This window comes from Aedes aegypti, chromosome 3, assembly GCF_002204515.2.
Source record: "Aedes aegypti strain LVP_AGWG chromosome 3, AaegL5.0 Primary Assembly, whole genome shotgun sequence".
Classification (NCBI taxonomy): Eukaryota; Metazoa; Arthropoda; class Insecta; order Diptera; family Culicidae; genus Aedes; species Aedes aegypti.
In genome coordinates, this window is record NC_035109.1 from 54,395,999 (window position 1) to 54,421,065 (window position 25,067).

Here is a 25,067-nt window from a genome sequence, read left to right on the forward strand (position 1 = left end):
TCATATGAATGCGGTCTATTGAACAAAACACGTTTCATGCTGTTTGGCTATGTTAAACGGTGTATGGTTTCGACTGGCGTGTAACCAAAACCAGTGCTTCTACCGTATTTTTGATTCACACATCTTAAAAATGTCTCCTCTCCTCAACATGTCTGTCCACCGCTTTAGATGATCGTGCGGAGATGGGTAGAGGGCCTGAATTGTACCCGATGTCGGACAAACGTCAGGTTGACATCGGGTGAAAGTCGGGTCTGTGTCAAGTTGGTGATCAAAATGTTGTAGGGTCTATGTCCAGTCGATTTTGAGTCAAATCCATCCTATGTCGGTTTTGGCTATAAACTAATGGCGACCTAATGATCAATGACGGATTTCACGCCAACTCGACAAAGGGATTGGCAGCACCCCTTCAGAATTCAATAAAACTTTCTGGGTGTGAGGACTATGTGAAACTAAGATACTTTGCATACTTTGTTTTTTCAAAAAAGATCTAGACTAACATTTGGAAAGGGTCAAAGTTTTTTTGACCTTTTTTTCATAAACCCGTATAACTCGAAAACGTTAAGACCTACAAAAAAGTGTTGTATGAAGGACTGTCGGGAAATTTCCTGACGTTTTAGTAAAAAATATTTAAAAAATAAAAACACATTTTCTACACTGAAAAAAACAATTATTCAAAACTTCAAAGTCGATTTAAAAAAACGGCCAAAAAGTTTCGTAATTAAATTTACTAAAAGTCGTCCATACATTGCAAATTGGGCATATTTTAGAGAAAAAAGTTTTTCTAACATCGAAGTTTTCAAGTCCCAAAGATTTTTTTTAACTTTTTTTTTATAAATCCGTATAGCTCGAAAACGGTAAGACCTACAAAAAAGTGTTGTATGGGGGACTGTCGTGAAATTTCCTGACGTTTTAGAAAAAAATATTAAAAAAATAAAAACACATTTTCTACACTGAAAAAAAATAATTATTCAAAACTTTAAAGTCGATTGAAAAAAAAAACGGCCATTTCAGATTTTGATCATCCTTAAGCAAAAAGTTACGTAATTAAATTTACTAAAAGTCGTCCATACATTGCATATTGGGCATATTTTAGGGAAAAAAGTTTTTCTAACATCGAATTTTTTAAGTCCAAAATTAACTTTTTATTTAATTTTTATTTCGCTTCAAATCGTCTAGTATAATCATATTTTCAAGTTATAAATGAGTTTGAATCACAAAATAGATTATATTTGTTTTATTGGAAGTAGTTAAAAGAAATAAAACGGAATTATACAGTTTTTTTTTTAAATTAAATTCAATTGATCTCGCACCATACCGCTTAAGAGAAAATCAACTCCTTCTAACAATCCGATGGGTTTTTTTAATGGTTGGAAAGATATCACAATAATATTTAATTTCTTATTTGGTCAAAGCCAATCTTAACAGGTGTCTGGAAAGGGTCAATATTATGCTTATGAAAAAAGTCGTGGTTTGTGTTTATTTTTATTATTGCTATATAACCTTAAACGTAGTATCTGCACATGAATATTTACATTATTTTTGGGCTTTACTGAATAAATTGAATATTTTTGGTTCATCCTCTTAGTTGGTATACCGTTTGGCTGCAATTTGTGTATCACTAGTAGGCATAAAACAATGATATTTTTGGGTACCAGGAACAGTTTTAACCTTATCAAACAATTCCACCAATTCCTCTGACATTTTAACATATTGTTCATTAGATATATAACAGAAATTTAATTTGGTGATACATGTATCAGTTTGTTTCACTGCCCAGTCGAATAGTTCTCGCGGAGTTGCGATTGTGTTTCCATAGTATTTTGCAAGACTTGCTCTTTTTGCCATTCGCTTGAGAGTGCCACCAATAGCGTCACAGGGGCCTTTGCCGTGGGATGTGGCAAAAAATTGCCACTCTGCTTTCAATCCATGTATTTTCTTGAAATTACATAAGCTGGCAATTTTTTTTCTATTTTTATAATGAGCTGCAGCTCCATCTGACTTAAAAATAACTTTTGATTTGCTTAACAAAATTTACCAATTTTGAAATAAATAGCTGAACTGCTACTGTGTCATGGGTCTGATATTATAATAAAACTAACATTTTCCAATTTATTATCTTTTTTATGATAAATTTAGAATTGGGAATTATTCCAGTGATATCCTTGAGCAGCGTTATAATTTTCAGAAAAGTCGCTAATTACCAGTATTTGACCTTGTTTTAAGGAGTCTTTTTTGTTTCGTGAAAAAGAAGACTGTTATTTGCAAATAAAATCATGAGTTATGAGCTTATCAACTTTTTTTAGGTAGATAACAATACAAACATATTCATTATTTCTTATTCATCTGGCGTTTAACGCAGGTATGTTTAGTAAGTTATTTTTCACAAAACTTTTTCTAGAAGAGAATTTAATGGGATATGGATAAGGTTGTAACTTTTCAATGTTTGCAATACTGTTGTGATACCTTTAGAACCATAAAAATCTGTCGGATTGTTAGACGGAGTTGATTTCCTCATAGGCAGAAGCGAAGTCCATTGATTGTCTTCATTTATAAAACATAATCACTGTATAATTCCGTTTTTTAACTATTCTCAATAAAAAATACAATCTATTTTCTGATTCAAACTCATTTATCACTTGAAAACACGATCATATTTAACGGTTTAAAACAAAATCTTTGAAAAAAAATTTCAGTTTTGGACTTAAAAAATTCGAAGTTAGAAAAACTTTTTTCCCTAAAATTTGCCCAATTTGCAATGTATGGACGACTTTTAGTACCGTTTTGTCTCAAATTCCGAACAGACTCATATTCCGAACACTCCGTTTTTGTATGACGATTCAGTTGAAATGTTTTGCTGAAATATGTCATCAAATTACAAGGAAATGGCAGTCTATTGCAATTCAATTTTAACGTCTTCCGATTTATTTTATACATCGGGAGTGGTGATGATTCTCTAGTTCAAGACCAGTAGAACTAGCTTACATAAATTTATTTGCGAAATTATTTATTTAAATACGCTTTATTCGTGCTGTTCGGAATTTGAGTCAAGGTGTTCGGAATATGAGACAGAATGAACACAGTGTTCGGCATTTGAATTAAAATGTTGTTCCTTACTTTTACGTAAAAACAATACTAAACAAGGTTAAATTAACAATTCTGTCGGCACACCCAACAGCTAACAGTAAGGCTTTGCGGAGAAATAAAAATTTGTACAAATATCAGCTAATTTATGCCTGACAGATGCATTTGAAGTCACTGTTGGCCTTAAGTGTTCGGAATATGAGTCAAAACGGTAAATTTAGTTACGAAACTTTTTGCTTAAGGATGATCAAAATCTGAAGTGGCCGTTTTTTTTCAATCGACTTTAAAGTTTTGAATATATTTTTTTTAGTGTGGAAAATGTGTTTTTATTTTTTTAATATTTTTCTCTAAAACGTCAGGAAATTTCACGACAGTCCCCCATACAACACTTTTTTGTAGGTCTTACCGTTTTTGAGTTATACGGGTTTATAAAAAAAGTAAAAAAAACTTTGACCCTTTCCAAATGTTAGTCTAGATCGATTTTGAAAAAACAAAGTATGCAAAGTATCTTAGTTTCACATACTTTTGACATCCAGAAAGTTTCATTGAATTCTGAAGAGGTGCTGCCAATCGCGTGTCGTGTTGGCATGAAATCCGTCCAATGTATTGAATATAAATTATGTGTTGAAACTACAACATGTTATAGTTAAGTTATCATGATGAAATTTTTGTAAGCATATTTTACAAATACACTACCCAACAAGTATGAAATCCCATCACTTCACAGTATTACAGCACCCCAGTTGAATATTGCAGCACCTCCCAAAAAGTTGAGCGTCACCTAAAACTATAATATTTATGATGTAATATCTCGGAATCCTTAATTTCTACAAAATTGCGGTCTATAGCAAAATTGTTTAGAAGTCATATGGCGTTCATTGAATTTTTAATGCTTATAAGCTTATAATTTTGCCGATACGTGGCGCTAGTGTGCATGTAAATTAGGGTGGCTAAGCTCAGTATGGGAGAAAAATAAAGTTGTTTAATTTAACGGGGCACTCCCACGATTTTTCCTTTGGACTTCATCAACTACGGAGTACAAAATAGAAAAGTATTCAAAAATAATGACTACCGCGTCACAAAAGAATTTTCCTTACGCTTCAAGTTTATGATAGAATGTCAAATATGTTTAAACTCTCAAGTTCAGATAGGAGCCAGATTAACTCTATGGTTTAATATTCATGATTTTTTGTCATATATTGAAGGATAATAATTGACCAAACCATACCGTGAGATTTGACAAAAATAAAAATAATAACTCAAATATTGGAAAACTGACTTTACGTTAGAATTATATTTACAATCGTCTAATGGGAAAATTGTGTAAGGAATTTCAAAATGTTTTATGTTTTTAATTTTCATCATCGGGGGGCCCCCTCTATCGGGGGGCCCGGGGCATTTGCCCCCTTGGCACCCCCCCAAATCCGGGCCTGATTGCAACTTTACTGTACGGTATCAATTTCTTTTCAACTATTCTTTTTTTTTCTGGAACAATTCTTCTCCCGAGCCATTCGATTTACCGTTGCTCTAACCTCCCATACGAACCATTTCCAGCTCTACTCGGACCTCATCACCCTGGCCTGTACAAACGCCACCGGAATCCTGCTGCACTGGCCCAAGGAGCGATCGCAACGGAACGCCTTCATGGAAACCCGCCAGTGCGTCGAAGCTCGGCTACGAATTCAGAGAGAAAATCAAAAACAAGAACAGCTGCTTCTGTCCGTACTTCCACGACACGTGGCCATGGAGATGAAGAACGACATTGCCGGACAACCACGGGAGGAAGCCCAGTTCCACAAGATCTACATCCAACGGCACGAGAACGTGAGTATACTGTTTGCGGACATTTGCGGCTTTACGAGTTTATCGGATCAGTGTACGGCGGAGGAACTGGTGAGGCTGTTGAACGAGCTGTTCGCGCGGTTCGATAGACTAGCTCAGGAGCACCACTGTCTGAGAATTAAGCTTCTTGGGGATTGCTACTATTGTGTGTCGGGTCTGCCGGAAGCGAGGCCTGATCATGCGATCTGCTCAGTAGAGATGGGACTGGACATGATCGATGCCATTGCGTTGGTTCGTGAAGTGATGGCCGTGAATGTGAACATGAGAGTAGGGATCCACACGGGGAGGGTCCACTGTGGAGTGCTGGGATCGAGAAAGTGGCAGTTTGACGTGTGGTCTAACGATGTGACACTGGCGAACTACATGGAGAGTGGAGGTGTTCCGGGCAGAGTTCACATCACCAAAGAAACTCTGAAAAGCCTGGGTGATCATTACGAGGTGGAAGAGGGCAAAGGAGCCGATCGTAACAATTATCTTAAGGATCATCAAATCCAAACCTATCTGATAGTTCCTAAGGAGTCGTACAGAGCGGTAAGTCTTTCGCATGGATGATCAAAGCTTGTTGTGTGGCTGATCCTAGGATTCCATTTTACAGCATACCATGTCCAAGCAGTCGTCTTCCGTCAACGGGAACATTTCCAAGGAACTCCGTATGATGGGTCATTGGTCCAAGATGGGTTTCAACGACAAACAGGAACCCAAGAGCACCGAAGAAGAGGTGAACGAGTATCTGATCAAAGCGATCGATGCGCGGTCGATTGATCGTTTACGGCTGGATCACTGCAAGCGCTTCCATTTGACCTTCATCAAGGAAGACATCGAGCGGAAGTACTGCCGGGAGCCAGATCCAATGCTGAATGTGTACTTTTACAGCAGCATTATCATCTTCCTTGGGATCATGTCGATCCAGGTGCTGGTTTTTCCTATGTAAGATCGATTATGTTGTTGAAGTGAGCCTATATTCTTATGCACAATTTTGTTTTTAGGGACCACTACACCTATTGGGTGTATGGTGTACTAACTGTGATGCTACTAGTTTCCTGTGTTCCAGTCTTCTCCAGAGAAGATACAGTATGTAGAATTTTTATATGTTATATCTTGTATTCCATTGAACAATTTTTTTTTGTTTTGAACAGAAAATTTCCAACTTCTTCCGGGTGATGTCGCAGAAGATCCATGGCCGTCGGGAGGTCGCTCAAGTGATATCGTTATGCGTTGTCGTTACTGTGATATGTTTGTCTTACTATAAACTGGTAACTGAAGTGTGAAGTTTCTTTGGATTCAGAATTCTAATGATGCTTTGTTACAGACTTTTATTCTCTATCTATCGCTTTCGGAGGAATATTTTCTGCAGTGGCCTAATCAGTGTAATGAAACGAAAACTTTTAATGTAAGTGGCAACGAATCAAACTATTGAGTGTTGCACTAGTTTAATTAACCACGATTTTTCTTCGACAGATTCTGCTACTACTGACCTTGCTTGCCTTACTTACTTGTGCGGTGCATCAGTTTATCAAGATCATTTTTAAGATCATTCTGCTGGTGGCCATCCTGATGTGCTACGTTGCCTCTATCGTGGTATTGGCGTTAATCTTCGACCGCCATTGTGAGCCGTGGTAAGTAACATCCCGAACATTTTTATGGCTCGTCTTGTATGTCACTGAAATCTTCTGATTTCTAGGAGATTTTTGTCTCAGAAGCAATGTCCTCGAGTCATGAATTATGTTCTGAATCGTTAAGTGAAAACTGTCTAAATGCTTCAAAAAAATTCTTGAAGCATCTGCGAAAAAAATTAGGGTGTTTAAAAAAACTTTCGTAATATCTGCTCCACTTTCTTAAAAAAACACCCTTAGTGAACTGATGAGTTCTTTACATAGGAACGCCAGATAAATACTTACTTACTTTATCAAAGTGTTTTTTACCCAACACCATTCTTCCGGGCATAACTACAAGAATTCCTGAGGGCATTGGTCAGAGTATTCTGTAGAGTTTCTTTATGAAAACGCAGGAAAAAACTTCCTGGAATAGTTGTTTGGAAGTGTTGTTGCGATATTTTCACGAAGTTTTGTTGAAATCTCTGTATATATTCAATCAAAAATTTTTGACATAATGAATCTGGTTGAATATTGGAAGGAATTTCTTGAGTGGTTAAAGAAGAAATACCTGAAAGAATGAGGATCCATGAGAAATTTTAAGGAGAAATCACTGTGGATTATTCAGTGAAATCCGTCAAGCAATCATCAAAATACATCCTAACACAATTTCAAAGCACAAATGTTATGAAAAATTATTCGTAATGCATTTATTTCTGAAGTATCAGCTTTACACAGTCAATAAAAAAACAGGATACGCGTACCGTGCAAAAAAGTTTTCAGTTCAAAATTTCAAATTATTTGTTATGGCTATATCGGTCATGCGACTCAAAGGAAAAGGGAGTCTGTAGAAGATTTTTTTACAAATGATGAAATGAATAAGTGGATAGGCGTCGCAAGGGAGCGACAAGATTGAATTTAATTAGGTGGTGAAAATTGAGCAAGCCATAGGGGAACCAGTAAAGCATCAAAGCGTCACTCGTTGCCATGGGCACGTAAATAGCACGGCACCGCTCAAACGTCAAATAGTGAACTCGTGCACTGGTCCATTCCTGAGACGAGACTCGCGAAGACGGTCTTCTTTTTCTGTGATTGCTGAGTTTTTTTTTTCTAATTCCCCTTTGTGTTTATACCAATTATGCGCAAGCCGTTCAAACCCTCACATGAACCTCTCAGCAAAAAATGATTGAGTTTGCATCACATCGAATCATAAATAGCTGTTTGAGTGAAATTTCATGCCAGCAAACGTAGCAGACATTAGAAATAATTAATCTTCTGCTTAGATGTATCAGCAACTTTGGTAAAAACTGCTCCGCTGACTGAGGTTTTTAATAACAATTTACTTTGAACACAATACTTTTCACTTTTTCAGCCATAAAAACGGTGGGCTGCATTTGACGTTTCGTGAGAGGGGAATCTGGGCTGCATATGACGTTGACATTTTTCCTCTTCGCGAGTCTCTCTCAGGTCCATTCCAACTACTAACCAATCAGTAGCGTAGCTAGGGGGGTGCGGAGGGTGCGGTCCGCACCGGGCCCCGGATTCTTAGGGGCCCCAAAATCATGGTGGAAATATCTCATAGCATTGAGTTTGTGACAAACTGAAATGTATCGGGGCAAGGAAAATCAGGTTTGAAAGGACTCTGTATTGATAATGAGTAGAGGCCCCTAGTATATTGATAAAGGTTGCGTTTATTTCAACACTTCAAGCGTGTGCTTGAATAAGGGCGTAAGTCGCATTGCCGATTTCTCTTCATAGATCCTCTCTTCTGTGAATGAAGGTGACTAGAAGCAGGTTTGTCAGCATTTTTTCACTTCAGGACGCAAGATTGAATCGCTGCCAAGCGGTCTGAAGTAAAAAAAATGCTAACAAACCCGCGTCTTGTCACTTTTATTCACAGAAGAGAGGATCTATGAAGAGAAATCGATCATGCGACTTACGCCCTTATTCTAGCACACGCTTGGCTTTTGAAAAGAACATCGTGGTTTTGGATTCAAAAATGCATTGTTCGGGTAATCATCGAAAGTCAGGAAGCCCTCTATATCTTGAGTCTGAGGAAGCCAATAACAGGCTTGGAAACATTTATTATGAACCATATCCTGAACAAAGCGGAAAAGGGTATTTGTACACAATATTTTATATGCTCTTAAAAAGTACCAAAGCATACTTCGATAACGCGAACAAATGCGAACAAAGGTGAACAAATGTCTCTGAATTCTCTTTTTTACCTAAATGATCTAATCTATATAAATTATTCTTTTCCTTTTTATCGCATTGAAATGGTTTTTGATGTAAATTCTTGAGGATCCAGAGATTAATTATGCGACTATTCCATAGATTTAAAGATTTTCATCTTCAGCAATTTTTCTACACATTCATTAAGAGTTCTTCAAGTATACCTACAAAGGCTTATCCAGGGATTCCCACGAGAATTCTTATGGAGATTCCTGTAGCAAATATCTCAGGATAAATTAAATTTCTATAGATATGCTAAGTGGAATTCCTTCAAAATTTACTCCGAAATATACTTCAGCAGTTCAAGAACCGAATTACATCGAGAATTCTCTCAAAATTTGTTGTAACGATTTCTTTACATATTACACTTGGATATCTAAAAACATTCCTACAGAAATATTTCCAGGAAAATAACTAAACTTTATTCTACGATTGGTGTAATTTTTATTTTTACATTTATAATCATAGAAGAATTCTTCGAAAATCGCTCATAGCAATTTTTCAGAAAAACTTCCAGCCATTTTCAGCGCCAATCCTTCAATAATTACCCCACTAATTAACCCAGGAATTGCTCCATAAATTCTTCCAGGGATTATTCCACAAAATATTTAAGGATATTTCCGAAAATTTCACAATAAATCCAACTAATGATTCCTCAAAAATTTCTTCATGAATAAGGATTGCTTTTAAAGATTTCTGGAATTATTGAAGAAGTATTTTCTATTTGGATTCTTTAAATTAAAAATATATTTAATTTAAACACAAAATGCTACAGCTATTATTCCTGTAGCTCTTCAAAGAGTTCCACTCGAGATTTTCCAGGTGTTTATAAATTTAAAATTTGGTTGGCTAATTTTCTAATTTTTCATTAATATTTTTTTCTGGAGACTTATCCAAGACTTTGTCAAGAGTCCAGAAGAGATTCGGAAATCTTTGAAAGACTTAGCTCTTATAGCAATTTATCACGTATTTCATCAGTGATATCGATTTCGTTTAGACATGTATCTGTGTATTAAATGAATCCTCTTCAATAAAATCTGAAAAATCATACTTAGCATCTTCTTGGGCAAATTCCTAGAGAAGACTTGTAAAAATTCATTTAGAACTCCTTTGGGAATCTTTCTGAGGGAATCTTTGGAACAAATTTTGTGGGTATCATTGGAAAAAGTTCTTATTGAGTTTGTCAATGTACCTCGAATTAAAATTCTGGAGGAATTCATTGGATAGTCTGTGAAGGAATCGTTCATTGTACTCCTGAAGAAATCTTCGAATTAATAATTGTAGCAAACTTCTAGCAAATGCCTTAATTACATTCGGATGAAATTTCTGAACAAAATCACTAAATCCCACAGAAACATTTAGAAAGACGCTTCGAGAGTTCTCTGGTCTGATTACTTGAGGAATCTTTATCGAAATGTGGAAAGATAGCACTATTCCGCACTTGCATCAACCGTTTGTACATAGAAAATGTGTTTATTTTACCTGAAATTAATTTACTTTAATCGGTTCATCATATGCATTCATGTAAAATTTCTGTAATCAGAAGACGTTGCGTTATTTGTAAGAAAAATAGATAAAACTTGTTTCTAGATGATGTACTGATTTGTTTTTTATATGTTTTTTATTGCAAGTTTGAACAAATCTAGAAAGCCTAACTGCAATCAATTTTCTGTAAGTCAAACTAACATTAGAATTTTATGCTTGTAAACTCACAAAACATTCCTTAATTTATCTTGGCTCAGATTACTTATTTCACCAAGTCCAATGAAGTAGTCGTTTGTTAAGCGACCTTTACTTACATCTATTTCAATCTAATATATAAAAACTTATTGTTTTTCAAGCATGAGCTCATATATCTTCAGTAAATACAGTGAAACCTCCATGAGTCGATATTGAAGGGACCATCGACTCATGGAAATATCGAGTCATGGAACAGCAATCCTTTGGAAAGCTGCTTCTAGGGACCATCATAGTAACCATGAAATTTTGTGTTTAGTATGATTCCATGAGTCGATATCGAGTCATGGAACATCGACTCATGGAGGTATCACTGTATGTAAAGAAATATAAAAAAAATGATCAATGTTATCCCGGATTACGGTACATACAGTGATACCTCCCACTGTATGTACCGTAATCCGGGATAACATTGATCATTTTTTTTTATATTTCTTAAATATTTCGTTTGAAAATGCAAATGTTGCAAATTTCATATTTTTAAAACAAGTACTGCCACCCATAGCTCGTGACTATATACTGCATTTTGTTTTTTGAAAGATTTAAGCATGTTTAAAAAAATATTTAAAGTGATTTTTTTTGTTTAGCTGATATGGGGTAACATTGATCATCTGTGTAAACTACGTTCGGTAATATTGAAAATGTCGTTACTTACTTAAATCATGGCCCCCGAAGCTGAATATGAAGGCCAAACGCTTACAGGTCATTTACTTTTTGAGTTATTCTAAAATTAAAAACACCTCGAACCACGGAATACGCCTAAAGGTAGGTTATTTCCTACGGGAATTCTATATTTTTTACAGTAATTCGTCAATGTTGCCTAATTGAGCATACTAATGAAAATTTTAACAACGGAATCGTTTTCGGCGATGCCATTTTTGGTAAGAACCGCAATTTCGTTTCTCATATCGTTTTAAGAACTTATGTGAGAAATGAATCTTCGGTAGTGTCATCCTTACCCATTTAAATAATTATTTCAAAAAGTTGACAAATTTACGCATAAGGTAAACGCAATTTTCGCCAAAATCTTCATTTTCATTAGCTCATAAAAATAAGAAAGAGAAGCATCATTCATGATTTAGAAATGTGCCATCAATAAATGATGATACGAACTTTTCACGAGATGAGTCATTCCCATCAATGTTACCCCGCTGATCAATGAAACCCCGGATTACGGTATTTCTTAGTCGTACATTTATATTTTAAGAAAGGACTGATTTATTTTTCCGATTTTTAGTAGCCCAAAATGGAACATTACTAGAGAGCAGGGCTGTTAAATGTCATGAATTTCACGTGACTTTGACATTTGAATATTGCTAATATCATCGCTCCTTGTGGAAAAAGTCATCGGAAAATGTTTTTCCCGGTGACCTTTTCCGAATTACTATCGGTTGCTAATATCTGCTGATGCGATATTTTGCATTCGAGGCAGCTATAAGCATTTTAATTTTTCCAAAATTTTGACATTTAACAGCACTGCTAGAGAGAGTGGGACAAAAGTTCGAGTGGAACAAGATTTTCGTTTTAAAGATTCTAGCTCCATTGAAATCAAAGCTTGAAAATGCCATAGTGTTCAAATAAGAGACTTTCACTACAAATATCATAAGAATCGATTGAGATGATTTGGAACAATTATGGCTATTTGTTGTTTTTTGACGTACAAATTGTAATTTTTGGTCAAACTTTCAATGCATAGAAATAAATAAGGATAAAATCTTCTTTGATTTTTTTATGTAAATAAGGGCGTTTTCAGATATCATTAGGATGCTTTGAGATGTATTAGTTACTACATAATTGCTTGGCATCAATTTTTGGCCCATAGTGTGGCAAAAGTTCGAAGCAGCGGGGCAAAAGTTTGACCCATATAAGATTGCAGAGAAATTTACAAATAACCCTAAATTCACATATTATCTTCAAGTTTAGCTAAATTTGCCTGATCGTACGAAAAAAAAATCAATAACATTTCACATTTTCACTTAGTTTTGTAAAAAACTGATTTTTAAGGCTTTGGGCAATTTTTGATGAAAAATTAGTGTGAATTTATCTGTAAACATACGTTTCTGGCTGGTATAAATTATGTCTATCATAGAGGTCTCGGTATTTTGTGTTTCGGCCAGCAAACTTCTGCCCTACCGGAGGGGCAAAAGTTCGTTTAGGACAATCAGCGAAATTATAGCAAACATGTCGAAAGTTCACTGTATTGTATTTATTTCTTTTCAACTTTTCAAGTTCTTTTTATGAAAATTTTGATTAAACCACTAAGGTCGAACTTTTGCCCTACCTTACTCTGATTGGATATTAATAAATCAATGAGTAAAATACCTTCCATCCTGCTTTCTTCATACAACTGTTATCGTACGAATTTCCTGACGATAGCTTTATTTGGATACAAAAAAAAAAAAACTCAATCCTTTAATATGGTGGTAGTCGAATTTCACACTGATCTTGAACCTTGATTGAACTGATACATTTAAATCTTTATCTTGTTTTAAAACTTTACAAAAAATTCTAGTTCAAGCCGAATTGGAATTCGATTCGAATTGGAAACTGGAATTGGAAACTGGAATTCGAATCCTGATAATAGTCTGCTTTTAAATCCTTGTATTCTATTCGAGATCTTTAACATTTGGTTGAATACGTCAACTTGGCAATATAAAACGAAAAAATAGATTTTTAAATATTTATGTTCACTATTTTTCCATAAAAGTGACATTTGGTAGAAAGTTGATCAATCAGTTTTGATCTACCTCTGTATGAAACTGGGCCACTATAATCGGTTCACAAATTTTATCGAAACAAGCATTGTTAAATGATCTGAATCCTTTATGACTTTTATCTCTCATGAGAAGGGGCCGTGGCCCCCCTCAAGGCTAGTGGCTATTTACGCCCATGCTCGTAGAGGATGTTTTTCGCTACATTTTGGCATGTTCTTTGACTTGGTTACGCTGTGCAATTAATTAATTGGGACAAAAAACTAAAATCCTTAGGGGGTCCAAAATACGACAGTTACCCTACTACTCTTTATTAACTGACATTTTGATTACTAGCGATTAAAGCGACTTCAACAACAAATGAACACAAGATCCATGATTTTCAATTCTAAATGTTGATTGAAAGTATATTATTGTTTGGATTAATTGACTATTCAACTGCACACACCCCTATTTGGAAGGGCCCCCGAATTTGACTTCGCACCGGGCCCCGAAAACCCCAGCTACGCCACTGTAACCAATAAACACATTATAAAACCAAAAAGCTGCGCCTAATCAATAGGTTATAGGCCCAGATACGTTGTTCGAATGTGAGGAAGATTTGCGAACCAAGATAATGGAGGACGAGAAAAAGTGGATTTTCGACGGAAGGAATTATGACCAGTGGGCGTACTGGATGCGTGTGTTGCTGGAGGAGAAAGGCCTTGTGAAGTGCATCGAGGAAACCATCAACGAGAAAGATTACGCTGAACTCCCTGAGGACTCTAAGGAAGTCAAGACGAGGAAGAAGCAACAACTCGAGGAAAAATGAAAGCTCGATCGGAAGTGCAAGAGCCTGATCGTCCACCGTGTCTCCGATAGCCACTTGGAATACGTTATGGGAAGGAAAACTGCGAAAGAGTGCTGGGATAGCATGCAAGGAACTTTCCAACGTCGAGGTCTTGCCAACCGGCTGTACTACCGTCGTAAACTTGGTTTGCTGAAGTTGAAGAGCGGTGCGAGTATGCAGAACCATTTGCTGGAGTTCGACAAGTTACTGTGAGGACTGAAGATGACCAGTGCCAAGGTTGAAGAAGATGACGCGATTACTCAACTTCTTCTTACCCTGCCAGAACAATACGATGGGCTGTGTACGGCGCTGGAAACGATGTCATTCGAAAAGTTGTCAATGGAGTTTGTCAAGAACCATTTGTTGGAAGAAGAAGCGAAGCGTTTCGTGAAGAACGATTGTCTCGATTAAGACGGAAATACTGAATCGGCGTTTGCTGGAAAGCTTCTCGTTCAAGTGCTACAACTGTGGAAAGTTAGGACACAAGCGCTCGGACTGTCGAGTTAAGATGACGGAAGACAACGGTAGAAAGTATTCTGAAGCTAGCGGAAATTCACGAAACTTGGCGAAATACAACGGATCACGTAGAGGCAAAGCGAACGTGCACTGTGCTACGGATATTGCGTTTGTGGCGACCTGTGAAACGAAGCTGGCTGCAGCAGTCACACAGAAGACCGATAATTCGTTCCAGTGGTTTCTGGATTTAGGAGCATCGGACCACATGGTGAGAGATAGAAGTTATTTCGAGGAGCTACATCGTTTGCCAAGGGAGATTTCGATTGCTGTTGCGAAGAGTGGCCAATCGCTGACCGCCCAATATGCTGGAACTATCCGGACCTGTAGCGAGGTGGAAGGAAGAATAATATCGTCCATTGTTTAAGAAGTGCTGTATGTCCCTGGGTTACACCTAAATTTATTCTCCATCAGTCATCTTGAAGATAAAGGCATGTCATAGATGGTCAAACTGTAGCAACGGGACGGAAATGTAGAAGGCTCTACCAATTAGACGTTTCATTGAAGAAGGAAGCTGAGGCGTTATTGACGAAAGATGATGGAGCTGGTCTGTGGCATCGACGATATGGTCATCTTGGAGAAGCGAATTTGCAAAAGCTGTGGAAAAACGGAATGGTGGGTACGAAAGCTACGTTACTGGAATGTGTGAAGCAAACCCCGTGCGAAGTATGTCTGAGCGGAAAACAAACCCGACAACCGTTTGGAGTTGCAGAAGGACAACGTTCGACTAGGGTACTGGAGCTGGTACATAGTGACGTCAGTGGATCGTTCACGCCTGGAACGTACGATAGCAAGAGATTCTTTGTAACATTCATTGATGACTTCAGCCACTTTACTGTTGTGTACCTGTTGAAATCAAAAGATGAAGTTTTAGAATGCTTTGAAGAATATATCGCAAAGGTACCAGCTTATTTTGGTGTGAAGTTTGCCAAAATTCGATGCGACAATGGAGGAAAATATACTAGCAAAGCGTTTCGATCCCTATGCCGTAGAGAAGGAATATCGTTGGAATATACAGCTCCGTATACACCTCAACAAAATGGAGTGGCGGAGCGAATGAATAGGACCCTCTTGGATAAAGCTCGGTTAATTATATTTGATGCTGGATTACCGAAAAGTTTGTGGGAAGAAGCTGTCCTAACGGCTGCATATTTGTCAAATCGTAGTCCAACCAGTGCGCTGGACATTCTGAAGACCCCCTACGAAATTTGGCACAACAATTTGAGAGTTTTCGGTGCAGTTGCACACACCCATATGTCGAAGCAATGCAGAGGAAAGCTTGATCCAAGGTCTGAGAGGAACTACATGCAACGAACGGCTACAGAATCTTTGATCCCCGGAAGAAGAAAATATTTGTTAGCAGAGATGTCGTGTTTGATGAGAATACCAGGAAACCTCCGACACGTTCAAGAGATTTCAATGATGAACTGGAAGAAGAAGAAACGCAAACCGATAATGAACCCGTGATAGATGATCAAAATGAAGTCAAAGTACAAGATGCAAATCAAATACGACAAATTCAGAATAACGATGAAAATGAACAGAATATTATAGAAGCTGCAGGTGTCAAACAAGCTGATCCGAGACGGAAGAGAGTACATGCTGTTGATGAATCATTCAGTGATCAACCAGTATCGAAGCGATTGACGAATCCTCCTGTCTGGATGAATGACTACCACGTGTCCTATAGCAGTGTTGAAACTTCGATGGCCTATGCGTTGAATGCAGAAGCTTTTGTTGAAGAAATACCGAATAACATTGCTGAGCTGAAAAAGAGAGATGATTGGGACCGATGAAAGGAAGCGATTGAAAGCGAGTTGCAGAGTTTAACTGACGTAACAACTGCAACAATCGGAAGAAAATCTCTACGAGAACAGATCACAACATGTTCTTCGTTAAAGTATTGGGTAGACGGTATGGCTGCTGTTTGGAAACAATACTGCGCCAGTATATGAAAATACGATTAAAGGCAGCCCGCCTTAGGAATCGCCGTATTTTCCTTCTTAATTGTCGTAGAACTAAACTCGTTCCGAATTGCTTAAATTTCGAGTTGTCATTGGATGTAGAAAACCATGAATCAAGTGAGAAACTAGAAAAAATCGATAAAAAGTTTAAACTGAAAGTGGTCAGTGTGCTGATAGCCGATTGCCAACGTAGTCTACAGAAGATTAAAACAGCATCACTCTCGTTACGGAGACGAATTGACCACACGCTCACGCAGGAAGATAATGTGTTTGTCGATAGCTGTATAAAACGAAAAGAGGAATCGATGTCCAACGATGCAGCGCAAAAGGAATAACGAAATTGGAACGCTTAAAAACAACAACAATCCGTAATCTTCGAAAACAGGAATCATGGGTCGTGAACTTCTCGAATTCGGAGCTTCCAGATTTCCTGATTCGCACTCTGCAACTAGGAGGGAACTTCAACATTCCGGACCGAAGAAACGCACCATACGTACGGATGTTGTCTGAAATCGAGAACTGTATCCAATGGAACCCACAAGCAGAAACGATTCGAAACGGGTTGTGCAACGCGTTCATAAACCATATAAACTATACCAAACAGCCGTTTAGTGATGAGAACGCATGGATAAGGAAAGAGATGGAGATGAGCAAAAAGTTTCTGAATGAACGCACGGATTTGGTAGTAACGAGAGCCGATAAGGGGAAACAAGTCGTCGTTATCACAAGAGAGGAATACAACCGAAAGATGAATGAACTAGTCGATGATGAGGATACGTACGAGAAGATCAATAGGGACCCAACGATGAAAACGCTAAGAAAAATCAACACAATGTTGGATGAGTGGAGCAGAGAAGATTGGATCGATGTAGCAACTAAACGCCGACTCAAAGTTTACCATTGCAACCCTCCACGCATATATGGACTTCCGAAAACCCACAAGGAAGATAGACCGCTTCGAATAATTTGTTCCACGATTGGCACGGTTACATACAACTGTGCGAAATATGTCTCGTCAATCTTGAACAACATTGTTGGAAAATCTGCGTGTCACATCGTCAATAGCTTCGACTTTGTGACAGAAATGCGAAAAGTATCAATGACAAGCGAATCTATTTTAGTATCACTGGATGTTGTATCTCTCTTTACAAACATTCCTGTTGACTTTGCCGTGGAAAGTGTCATGCTAAGATGGGAAGAAGTTCAGGAATTTACGAATATTCCGAAGGAACATTTCGAACGTATGCTCGTGTTATTGCTGTCGTCAACGTTCTTTCAATTTCAAAACCAGTTCTTCAACCAAAAGTTCGGAGTACCGATGGGATCACCGCTTTCACCAGTGGTAGCAAACATCACGTTAGAACGAATCGAAACCAACGCTCTAATGCGGCTTACACACGAAAACATATCACCGATTTTTTTCAAAAGATACGTGGACGACTGTCTATTGGGTATACGACGTCAAGACATCGATAGAGTTGTCGAAGTGTTCAACAGCTACCATCCTCGACTTCAATTTACAATGGAGATTGAAGAAAATGGCCGCTTGAAATTTTTGGACACAATTGTACGAAGGACCGAAGAAGGACTAACATTAGAATGGACTCCTAAAGACATAAATGGAAGATACCTTGATTTTAAATCAGTGAGTCCTTTCACGCACAAAAAGAACACTGTTATTGCACTAGTAGATAGGGCTATTAAACTTAGTGACTCACTATACAGACCTGACTCCCTTGATACGGTTAGACAAATTTTAAATAACAATAACTACCCAAAAGCATTAGTTGAAAGGACAATTAAAGAGAGAACTCATAATATGTACAACTCATTGCAGAAAGTAGACGTAACTCTAGAATACAAATTCATATCAACACCTTATGTACCAGGACTGGGAGAAAAAATAGCTAAATATTTAAGACAATTTAACATTACACTTGCTTTTAAACCTATAGATAAAATAAAAGACCATGTATTTACCAAACTAAAAGACAAAATTGATAAACAAAAACGAATAAATGTAGTATATGAAATCCCTTGTGGAGTGTGTGAATACAAAACATATATTGGTCAAACAAGTCAATTTTTAAGTAAACGATTAGAACAACACAAAAATGATGTAAAAACTAAAAAAATAGGAAGCACTGGATTAGTTCAACATACAATTAACGAAGGACATTGCTTCAATTTTGATAGGACCAAAATACTAAACGAAATACCGAGAACAGACACACGATTAATAGCGGAAACATTCTACATTAAAATTAAAGGAGAAGGGAATACTGTTAATTTACAAAGAGACTCCATCAAGTTCAGGTCCGCATACAATGGTCTGATAGATAAGTTGAAAGTAGGAAAACAAAATGTACAAAACACCAGCATACTCACAACACAAAACAAATGATTGATAAAAACAGAAGTAAACAGGTAGATGGTGGTATAGGACTTGCTCTATAGCATGTAAGTTTTAAAAAACGATTATTTTATAATTTGCTAAATAAATAAATATTTAAGGAACCGCTGAGGATGACCGAATCCATAAGTAGGTCGAAACGTTCGGTAAATGCTAAATTTTAACTTTAATTTCACCGAAAAAAGCCGATGAAAACATTAAGTTTAAAGAAAAACGGAACTTGGACTTTGCATCCGAAGCCAAAAGAGAAAAACTTCGTAGATTCTAAATGGGTATTCTGGATCAAACGTGATGACAACGGCAACATTGAAAGGTATAAAGCACGGCTTATTGCCAAAGGATATTCGCAGAAGAAGAATTATGATTATACAGAAACATACGCACCAGTGGCACGAATAACAACGTTCCGGATAATGCTTAGTATAGCGAATCAATTCAAGTACACCATACATCAAATGGACGTAAAAACGGCGTTTCTGAATGGAAATTTGAAGGAAGAAATTTACATGTACCAGCCAGAGGGATTTGAGGAAGGAGATCGGAACATGGTGTGCCGTTTGCAAAAATCGCTTTACGGACTCAAGCAAGCACCACGAAGCTGGAATGAGGCGTTCAATTCGTTTGTTTTGAGCTTGGGATTCAAACGATCCAACTACGACTGCTGTTTATATTGGAAGCGTACTGAAGGAGTGGTCGAATACTTGTTGCTGTATGTAGACGATATTCTGCTGATGACAAACAACCTTGAAGAAATTGAACTTATCAAGAATCAACTTTCCGAAAGATTTGAAATGACAGATATGGGAGAAGTTAGGCAGTTCCTCGGAATCAAAGTTGAACGATATGAGAATCAAATCAAGATTAGTCAGCCCAAATACATTGATGGAATGCTGAAACGTTTCGGAATGGAAGAATGTCGACCAACATCAACCCCGATGGAACCAAAGCTGCAGTTTGAACATGAAGGAAACATAGAACTGACCAAGCACCCTTACAAGGAGTTGATAGGATGCTTATCATATTTGATGCTATCAACCAGACCAGACATCGCAGCCGCAGTCAACACTTTCAGCCGATATCAAGCAGCACCTACAGAGGAGCACTGAAGCCACCTAAAAAGGGTTTTACGCTACCTAAAAGGGACCAGAGATTATGGATTAGTGCAGGGACGAAATAAATCATGCTCACTATACTCAATTCACTGAATTTATGCCACCATCAAAGTAACCGCACCACCACCAATATGATTGTACCAATGAAGATGGCACTAAAGTAGATGGGCAAAACAAACAACGATGCCCGTATGTCGTTGGTGTTTTTGAATATCAGAAGCAGAAGAGTGTCAGTTTTAGAAAATTGATCATCAATGAGGTTCAAATTAATTAAAAAATATGCTGCTATACGAGTAATGAAGGATCCGATGCACGGAATGGATTATATTTACGCGTCTTTAGTGTGCCTCGTGTAAAAAATACAACTTCCCGAAGCGGAATGTTAAAAACTCAAGCTGGTTAGAATGAATATCATTTTTTGTTTCCGATTATCAAAAAGCAGTTGAGTAGCAGCAGGTTAAAAGGAAACTGATAATCTTGCGCAAGCGCTTTGCCAATCTTTGTTGTGTTGTCAAGGTGAGGATAAAAACAAATAAAAATCAACGAAGATTCTACCCAGCAAGTATCAATGTAGGCGAGGGTAGATTGAGTTTTTTCGTCCCTGGATTAGTGTATCGCCGCAAAGCTGATTCCAGTCCGCTGATAGGATACGCAGATGCAGATTGGGGAAACGATGGTGAGGACAGGTGATCTATTTCTGGCTTTACATTCAAAATCCATGATGCAACCGTTTCGTGGACTACAAGAAAACAGAACACCGTACACACTAAGCTCGTACGGTGAATTTCACCGTAATCTCAACAGCTGAACAGTTCGGTAAAATAAAATACCGTAATTCCATCGAAATTTTACGGATTACGGTGATTTTTCACCGAATACTGTAAAAAATTACCGTACTCCGTTAATTTATTTCACCGAACTGTTCAGCTGTTGAGATTTTACAGGAATCCGTAAAATAATTTAAGTGTGTAGCTCTCTCATCGACAGAAGCAGAGTACGTTTCATTAAGTCAAGCAGCACGTGAAGCAATTTGGCTAAGAAATGTGCTACAAGAATTTGGCGTTGAGATTTCCGAATCGACGAGAATATTTGAGGACAATCAATCGTGCATACGAATTGCTGAGGAGCCTCGGAATCATCGAAGAATGAAGCATGTGGATATTCGATTCCACTTTATTCGAGAATGCATCCAGAAAAAGATTATTCGGCCAGTTTATGTATCTACAAAAGAACAAGTTGCTGATATATTTACCAAAGGCTTACCAGCAAGACCATTTGCACATCTTCGGGAGAAGCTGAATCTCTTCGGTTGAGCGGGGGTGTTGATCTAAGCAACCAGAAGACCATGTTCATGATCAAAGCACCCATAGAGGAAGTGACGTCTTCTTCTTCTTCTTCATTCTTATTCCAACTACTAACCAATAAACACATTATAAAACCAAACCACTGCGCCTAATCAATACATATTACCCCCAGTTCCCCTATTATAACTGTGGGCACTGTGGCAAATCTCAGAAAGCCATAAATCCTACTCATTTCGGTTAAAAGTCTCAACAGATAAAGAAGTTAAATAGGCTGGTCAATTTGAAATGGGAACTTTATTCAAAATGGTGTAGCTTCTGTTATAATATGATTAACTTTTTCGCACCACTTAGTTGCTGCATTTTCCACTCGACAAACACCTGATCAATATAAGATACATCTATTAAGATTGGATAAAACAGATCAAAAGGTGTCTCATAATGGTAATTATAAAACACTGTTCTCGAAATAAACAGCCCCATCCCTCACTGAAAACGTCTCAGGTGAAAACTCCTAATTTTTAATTTCATGCTTCGATTGAATCTTTTTCAACGTTCGTTTGGCTACTTTCGTCTTGGGGGCAAGCAACTCAAATTAACGCGATTCTAATTTTTCCCTTCTCCATCCCCACGACCCAGGTTCCTCACGACGGAGCGTTTCCTAATCGACGTCGCCTTTCTGGTGGTGTTCGTAATTGGCCAAATTATGCACAGCCAGCAGACGGAGATTACGCGTCGGCTGGATTTCATCTGGAAGCTGCAGGCCACCGAGGAGAAGGAGGACATGGAACACCTGCAGGCGTACAACCGGAAGCTGTTGGCCAACATTCTGCCGGTGCACGTGGCGGACCATTTCCTGCGCCGCGAAAAGAACATCGAGGTGGGTGATAAGTGAAATTGGTGTGTATCTTATGATAATCATTTGTTTAAATTACGCCCCCACTCCAGGAAATCTACCACGAGCAGTGCGACAAGGCGTGCGTCATGTTCGCGTCGATTCCGAACTTCAGCGAATTCTACATCGAACTGGAGGGAAACAACGAAGGCGTCGAGTGCCTACGGTTGCTCAACGAAATCATCGTCGACTTTGACGAACTACTGGCACAAGATCGGTTTCGGCATGTGGAGAAAATCAAAACTACCGGATCGACCTACATGGCTGCGTCCGGACTGACGTTGAACAGTGGAGATACGGCGGCGATAGCGGAGTCCGGCCACGTTACGGCCATGCTGGATTATGCGCTGGAGCTGTTCCAGAAGATCACCGACGTCAACGAGCATTCCTTTAATAATTTTAGGATGAGAATAGGTGAGAGCTCGTGACTTGTTCTTGACGGGGATTCAAATTGATCATGTCTTTATTTCTGATACAGGTATCAACATAGGACCGGTGGTGGCCGGAGTGATCGGCACCCGTAAGCCCCAGTACGACATCTGGGGCAATGCGGTGAATGTGGCCTCGAGAATGGACTCCACAGGGGTGATGGACCACATTCAGGTCACCGAGGACGTGTACGAAATCGTCAAGGACAAAGGCTACAATCTGACGTGCAGGGGGACAATCAACGTGAAGGGCAAGGGCACGATGGTGACCTATCTGATGCCGGGCATTGTCAAGGAGCAGAACTAGAATGTTTGTAGGGGGAGAATGTGCACAAATTTGTTGACATTATTAGCTTAAGTTTTTCCAGTATTTTATTTTAATGTAGCCGTGTTGCCAGTTTGTTCGAGATTTATATTCATCGAAATCGAATGCGTATGGTAAGACATATCAAGAGTATTATTTTCACAGTAGCTTGAAGACGTTAGAGAAAGTAAGAGATGTTTGTAGCTTCCAGAGGCAGATACTATTAGGATCATTGTTGTATTGGACGTTTGTGTCCATATAGAAAAGTTTCGTACTGAGTAATTATCGGTGGTGAAGGCTGTCATTTTGTGGTAGAAAACGTTTTTTGCCATTCTATCAATGCACTTTTTTCCTTCTTCTTCTTCTTCTTGGCATGAACGTCCCAACTGGGACAGGGCCTGCTTCTCAGCTTAGTGTTCTTATGAGCACTCCCACAGTTATTAGCTGCCAAAGTTGCCATTTTCGCATTCGTATATCGTGCGGCAAGTACGATGATACTCTATGTCCAGGGAAGTCAAGGAAATTTCCATTACGAAAATATCCTGGACCAACCGGGAATTGAACCCAGACACCTTCAGCAAGGCTTTGCTTTGTAGCCGCGGACTCTAACCACTCGGCTAAGGAAGGCACTTTTTTCCTACTTATTCCTAATTATCAGGCTTGTTAGGTTCTCCATGACCTCCTTTCCTCTGTCTCCGTGAAGCGAGACGTAATTTGTATATGGCTCCTTTACATATCTCAGCCTTTCAATCTAAGAATAAGTTTTAGAGGACATGTAGTATATGCATTTTTACCTAATAAGGAACCACATGGAATATTCCGTCACTCTAGAGTAAGGTGGGGCAAAAGTTCGACTTGTGTGGAATAATCAATTCTTCCATTTATTTATTTTAATTAAAAAAATAACAAATACCACATAGTGCACCTTTACTTTATGGGTTCCAATATTACTGAACAATTTTGTGTCATAGCATTTACCCATCTTTAGTTATAAAAGTTGTAGAATTGATTGCCTATAACGAGCTTTCTCCCCACCAATTGAGCAAGCGTTCAAATCTAGTGTGGGGCAAAAGTTCCCTGCCTGAAATTTGCGGTGGATGCGGTTCTCAAATGGGGCCCTCAAATTGTGGTAAGAATTTCATTTAATATTATGATATTGATTTCTGGAAAACTACTTCGTAAACAAGCACATAAAAATTCAGTTTGAGGGTGAGCTTGATCGGCAATGTGTAGGGTCCCATGATCAATCTTATGAGTGATTAGAGTCTCCTAAATACCTATTCAAAATTTGTTCTCGACAACTCGGTTTAATTTTGTAATTTAGAAGGATCTACCTAAATGTGCGGGGCCTATAATTGTATCTAGAACTGATTTGGAGATTTGTTACAGACCATATTCCTAAACTAGCCGATTATGATTTCAATTAAAGTTGGAAAAATGAATCAGCTACCATTTTAACCATTTTAACGGTAATTCCTGAAGGAATTCATTAGTTGAGATCTGAATAGTGAATCAATTGTCACCCAACACGCAACAACAAAGACATTGTCCTCTCCTATTCTTGTCGCAACAATTTTGTTCTGCAACATCAGTTTATCATCACAATGATCGATCACCAGCGCAGCGATTTCCTGGGCTTCGCATTGCAGTTTTCGAGAACATTCTCCATGTTGGTTAACATTGGCACAACATGCACAAAACAAATTTGGTTTTGTGTTTTAAATAACTGATTAATCGAGAGTTGAAAAAGTTGCAACAATGTTGCGCCCTGTGATTGTCATGACAATTTTGCTTTTGATTGTATCCCTATCCGCAAAAGTTGGGACACACGGCTGTGAGCGAGCTTAGTTTATCGTTTGTTTTTCGTTAGGTTTATATCTATTTTCATGAAGAACTGTGATTTATTATTTATAATTTTGTGTATAGCTCAGCACATCAACTCCAAATTTGATGATTTTGAACAGTTTGCTATACGTAATCACGAAAGTCTCGAGTTGTGAAAACGCTAAAGCTGCCAGAAATTTGAAATGATTTGGTTCAGGATAATACTCTCAATTCAACTCACCAGAAATACACTTTCTCCTACTGATGTTCTAAAATAATTGTTCAT

General features: G+C 38.0%; 1 protein-coding gene across 9 annotated transcripts in view; it reads left to right on the forward strand.

Moving 5' to 3' along the window:
- The window catches only part of LOC5579912 (adenylate cyclase type 6), a 611,840-nt gene extending 588,601 nt beyond the window's left edge, over window positions 1-23,239 (forward strand). For all 9 annotated transcript variants that reach the window (XM_021848827.1, XM_021848823.1, XM_021848828.1 and 6 more), the window contains 9 exons: window positions 4,636-5,454; window positions 5,519-5,850; window positions 5,910-5,994; window positions 6,060-6,176; window positions 6,233-6,313; window positions 6,382-6,539; window positions 21,970-22,210; window positions 22,279-22,639; window positions 22,704-23,239. In XM_021848827.1, coding sequence (XP_021704519.1) covers window positions 4,636-5,454; window positions 5,519-5,850; window positions 5,910-5,994; window positions 6,060-6,176; window positions 6,233-6,313; window positions 6,382-6,539; window positions 21,970-22,210; window positions 22,279-22,639; window positions 22,704-22,960 — 2,451 coding nt within the window. In that variant the 3' untranslated portion in view covers window positions 22,961-23,239. The remainder of the gene's footprint in view (window positions 1-4,635; window positions 5,455-5,518; window positions 5,851-5,909; window positions 5,995-6,059; window positions 6,177-6,232; window positions 6,314-6,381; window positions 6,540-21,969; window positions 22,211-22,278; window positions 22,640-22,703) is intronic.
- The last annotated feature ends 1,828 nt before the right edge of the window (window positions 23,240-25,067 follow it).